The sequence below is a fragment of the Ricinus communis genome, chromosome 2 (assembly GCF_019578655.1).
Source record: "Ricinus communis isolate WT05 ecotype wild-type chromosome 2, ASM1957865v1, whole genome shotgun sequence".
NCBI classification, from domain to species: Eukaryota; Viridiplantae; Streptophyta; class Magnoliopsida; order Malpighiales; family Euphorbiaceae; genus Ricinus; species Ricinus communis.
Window position 1 is genome coordinate 12,225,449 of NC_063257.1, and position 4,971 is coordinate 12,230,419.

Genomic DNA, 4,971 nt, shown 5'->3' on the forward strand with positions numbered 1-4,971 from the left:
AGAACTCATTTCTACTTCCTTGTTCGTAAAAAAAAACCAATCTGAAATTATCTTCCATTCCAGAATATAATTTATATTTATATGCTCCATAATCGTTTAGAGTTTACTCCAAAATTACTAATTATTTTTTTTAAATATCTATTCTCAATTAATCAAGAGAGAATCTGATAACAAGTCAATATACTAAACTGACAACAAATCAATATATTGATGCTACGTTTGATTGAAATCCATAAAAAAAATCATTTTATTTGAAAAAAATGCATGAAAGATAAAAACTAAATAGATAGAAATGATAAAATTGAAAGTGATATTTTAGTGTTATAAAATATATTGATTCACTAATATAGATTTTATTTGAAAACTCCACCTATTTTGCTAGAATTTAGTTGAGTTATAACCAATTATATACAAATTTAATTATGTAAAATTCTAAATTAACTTTCATTAAATTCAAAGCACATAAATTTAGATTTATAAATAAAATCTAATGTAAATTGAGATCGAGTTTTCAGATCGAACCAATCTCTTCTTCTTATTACAGCGAGTGAAACTTTCTACAGCTATTCTACCTTGATGAATGAAAATCTACTCATTTGTACTTCCTTATTCATAAAAAAAAAAAAAAAAAAAATGATTTGAAATCATCTTTAATTCCAGAAATAATTTATATTTACATGCTTCATAGTCGTCCAAAATTCACTCCAAAATAAATAGTTATATTTACTATTTAAATTTTATCTAACAAATCAATATACTAAACTGAGATCAGATTTTTGGGTTGAACCAACCTTTTTTTCTAATTACAGTTAGTGAAACTTTCTACAGCTATTCTACCTTGATGAATGTAAATCTACTTGTATAATTTTACTTGGAATTGTTTTGTAAAAACCCCCCAAAAAAAAAATTCGAAACTACTAAGAGAAGAACTTGTATGTTTTGGCTGAAATGATGATTTGTCGTGCTCCTCCAATGGGTGCCAACAACGCTATCGAAACACCAATAATAATAGAAACCTGAAACCCAACGCACAGGAAACTTTCATTAAAGTTTAGCACTCTCTCTCTCTCTCTGTATATATATATATATGTCCAATATTCACTTATGTTCCAGTTTAATTATCCTTACCCATGATGCAATCCAGTGAAAGCTCCATCTTTTGGGTTTATGGACGATAAGCCACATGATGCCAGGAATCTGCAACAATTAATCAAAGTTCAACTGTCATGTCTGTCTCTCTCTGTGTGTGTGTATATATATATATATATATATATATATATATATATAATTGATATCATTGAACTATTTGTGTGAGAAATTAAGAAAAAAAGTATGATTAAGAGGGCAGTAATAATAATAGTTGTTAGTGGTTACACTTACAAAATATGATATGGATGCAAAAACAAGTCCTCCAAAAAATCCAAGCAGTCCTCCGAAAAATGGGATACAAATCGCTACAAATCCAACTAAGACTATAACATTCATAACTCACAAGTTAGTAGAGATTAGAAAGAAGGGTCAAGAAAATACATTATTTAATGCTATAAAGAGAAACAAAATAAATAAAAAACATACAAGAAACACACTATATATATATATATATATATATATATATATATATATATATATATATATATATATATATATATATATATATATTGTTTATCTATCATAATTTTATCAGAATTTTGAAAAAGCCTTCTAATTTAGGTGTTTCTAAAGGTAACCCATACACCGTAATAAATAACAAAATAACATGTATATAAATATTTTTATATTTTAAATATTTGATATATATATTTAATAATTTATAATTAATAAATAAATATATATATATATATATATATATGATTAGAGACTCAAAAGTGGAAGATTGGAAGTGTCCCAATATTTTTAAACAATCATCATGAGAACTTTGGTACCAACCTACGAACACACTGCGAGCTACGAGGCGAAGAGGTCGTCCAGGAGTGAAATCCCTATTTCCAACCAAATATGATTCTATCTGGTCAAAAACTGGCATGGCAAAGACCTGTCACAGTAAACATTTTGGTCATGCTACACTCTTTTATGCACACATTTCCCATATTGAAATGACACTATTTACTCCTTTCTGCTTTTGATATCAATCAAAATTTCTCATGTGTCCACAACCCATATCTACCACAAAGCATTAATAGTTAGGAAAAAAGATTCTGATTGGTGTCTCTATGCAAAAGAAACAAAAGAAGTGGAAAAAGTAGGTCCCTAGAGAAAGAAAAATAAGCATACTTCCCTAATCCGAGCCGTGACATATATCATTATCTTAATAGTTATGTTATATGATATAAATTCTAATAGGATAAATTGTAATGTAATTATACCAACTGAATTTTATACATAATTTTATATAAGTTATTGAATTTTAATTTGGTCTATTTAAATTATTTAAATTAAATTCTATTATATTTTAGTCACTTTTATAAATAAGAGATATTGTAAAAATAGCGAATGCATAAAAAATAATTAAGAAAAAAAAATGGAGATATTAACGACTGATGTGTCTAAATTATAATAATATTTAAATTTTATTGACTAAAACAAAGAAAAAAAAAAAAAGATTTAGTTATAACACTGAAACTAAGTGAAAAGTTAGTAATCGTTCATAATTACCCCATAAATAAATAGCACTATACTGTTTTACCTGGTAGCTTCCAAGGACATGGAGAAACACCATGAGGTTGGCAAGGGCAATGAGCCAGCTAGGCTTTTCTAGCGAAATGAGGACATCATCATCTACAAGATCCCCGAAAGCCCAGAACCCAGAAATGGCAACTGGAAAATAGCAAAAAGCAACAATGACACAAGCAAGAGAGGCACCCTTCCACATTGGCTTTTTGGAAGGTTTCTCAGGAGTTGATGGGATTGTAGCCTGAATCTCTAAAACTACACTGTGCCCTGCATAAGCAAATGCTATAGTTCCAACGCCATTCATAGCATCAAAGATAATTCCAGCTACTGTGTGAGATCGAACTCCATATCTTGTTGGGTGGTGATGGCTACCTCTAATGCTTGATGCTATGAAAGCAATCATCGAATAGCTGCAACATTTGTAATACAGTGAAAGATTTTCAGCCAATTGTCATAAAGTTATATGGAGAATTTCTATGTCAAGTGCTATAAATTTTTACTTTTGGGTTTTTTTTCTGCACCATTTTCATTGCCTAGGGCTCATGATAAGAATTGGATTTTATCTCTTTTTTATTTTTGTTTTCTAAAATTCTACATTTTATTGGACTCGTCTTCTTAGAGAATTTAATAAAATTATAAAATTTATAGGTAAACGCAGTTTATTACATCATTCGTAGATAAATTAAATTAAATGTTGATATGTAATATTATTTATTATGTGTTGTATTTATATTGGTTAATTTATTTATTACCATTAACTACTCATGCTTAAAAAATAATGCAAAGTATTATTATACAATTAGTCTTGTCTATACATCATATGGTAAGTTGATCTAAAAATTTATGGGAATTTCAATAATGGAAAGGACAAGACTGAAAAGAGAAAACTTACTACTAATTAGGTAAACTATGAGGAAATAGCTAATTACCAGAAGGACATTACTGCAGCAAGTGAGGAAACTCCTTTGAGTGAATTAAAATTGGGAGTCTGAGAAAGGACTAGCTGCACAGCAATAAAGAAGATAATGAAGTATGTTTGTTTGATATGACCGATGCCTGGAACGGCAATGTCCATAAACTTCTTCAATGACTTCCCTCCTGTCACTGTGTAAACTATGCTAGTAGCAACTTGAACAAGCGTCTGTTGAGGCATGATAATCCAATACCCAAGTTTTTTCCCAAAAACATGCTCTCCAAGTTCTGGGTATCGATCAAATCGCTTCCCAGGCTCCACTTCATGCAGTTCAATAAGTTGCCAAAGTGAATAGAAAGTGACCAACCAGGATACAACTATCGCCAGGATTCCAGGAACCCTGAAGTATGACAAAAGAAAAAAAGAAGAAGAAAAGCTTGAGAAATTTTAATGAAACTGCTCGCTATAAAACCTGAAAGCTTGTAGATAAGCAGGCGATGCTAATTTATATACGTACCAGCCAAGTTGAGACATTGCAAAGGGTAAACCTAGTACTCCAGCACCCACCATAGCTGTTACATTATGGAAAGTTGAGTACCACCACTTGGCTTCCCTAGATGCAGTTACAGGGAGCCAGCTACTCAGGTTTTGCTGTTTCTGTCGATCGGGGCTTGTAATTTCAATGTTTCCACTCTCAGTGTTTTCCTGATCATATCATAGAAATCATGTTTTAGCCAAAGACATAATGTTCATAAGATAATTTAAAAATACACAGAACACATACCATTGTTGCGTTAGACATTCCTGAAGGGCTTCTCTCAATATATCTGTATGATAAACTTTGAGGTCAGAGATAACTTGAATCTTCTGCAAATTATCTGAAAGGCTTACGAATGTATAGTTTAATTGTAAGAACTGGATCCTAATTTTGTGGGTCTTGAAATAGTCATGTAATTCCAGCCACAGTAATTAAAACTCCTGAAAAGTGAACGTAGTGCATGTAAACTTTGAGAGAATTAAGGAACTCAAGATAAAGTTATCCAAAACATATAATCCAACAAAAATAGCGTACAACTGAGACTTCTTATGAAAAGCTACAATTTAACAACAAAGAAAATTCATACAGGCAGGTTCCATGTGAATTCGTGCAGCACAAATTAAAATCAAATCAAATATAAGAAGGTGTTCAAAACCCTAAACGCACAGTATTTTTTGTACTAATTGGAACAAACTAATTGCATATGATCAAGATACGCACAGTATCTTGGATTCATGTAAGATTACCTGTTGTAAAGTAAAATTCAACTCTGAATATTTGATCAATCCTTTTCTTGTCAAGCACTTTCAAGTAAGCTTGAAAAGTCTTGTGCAATAATAAAAGAATTCCT

The 4,971-nt window shown here is 30.4% G+C and overlaps 1 protein-coding gene across 1 annotated transcript; it reads right to left on the reverse strand.

Moving 5' to 3' along the window:
* Positions 1–698: 698 nt before the first annotated feature.
* On the reverse strand, positions 699–4,521 carry LOC8265003 (lysine histidine transporter-like 5). The gene is made up of 8 exons (XM_048371098.1): positions 4,368–4,521; positions 4,101–4,288; positions 3,600–3,983; positions 2,684–3,080; positions 1,927–2,032; positions 1,381–1,472; positions 1,129–1,197; positions 699–1,016 (listed from the first exon to the last, which is right to left on the reverse strand). The coding sequence occupies exons 1-8, from the start codon at positions 4,383–4,385 to the stop codon at positions 918–920; spliced, it is 1,353 nt and encodes a 450-aa protein (XP_048227055.1). The 5' UTR covers positions 4,386–4,521; the 3' UTR covers positions 699–917.
* Positions 4,522–4,971: the final 450 nt, after the last annotated feature.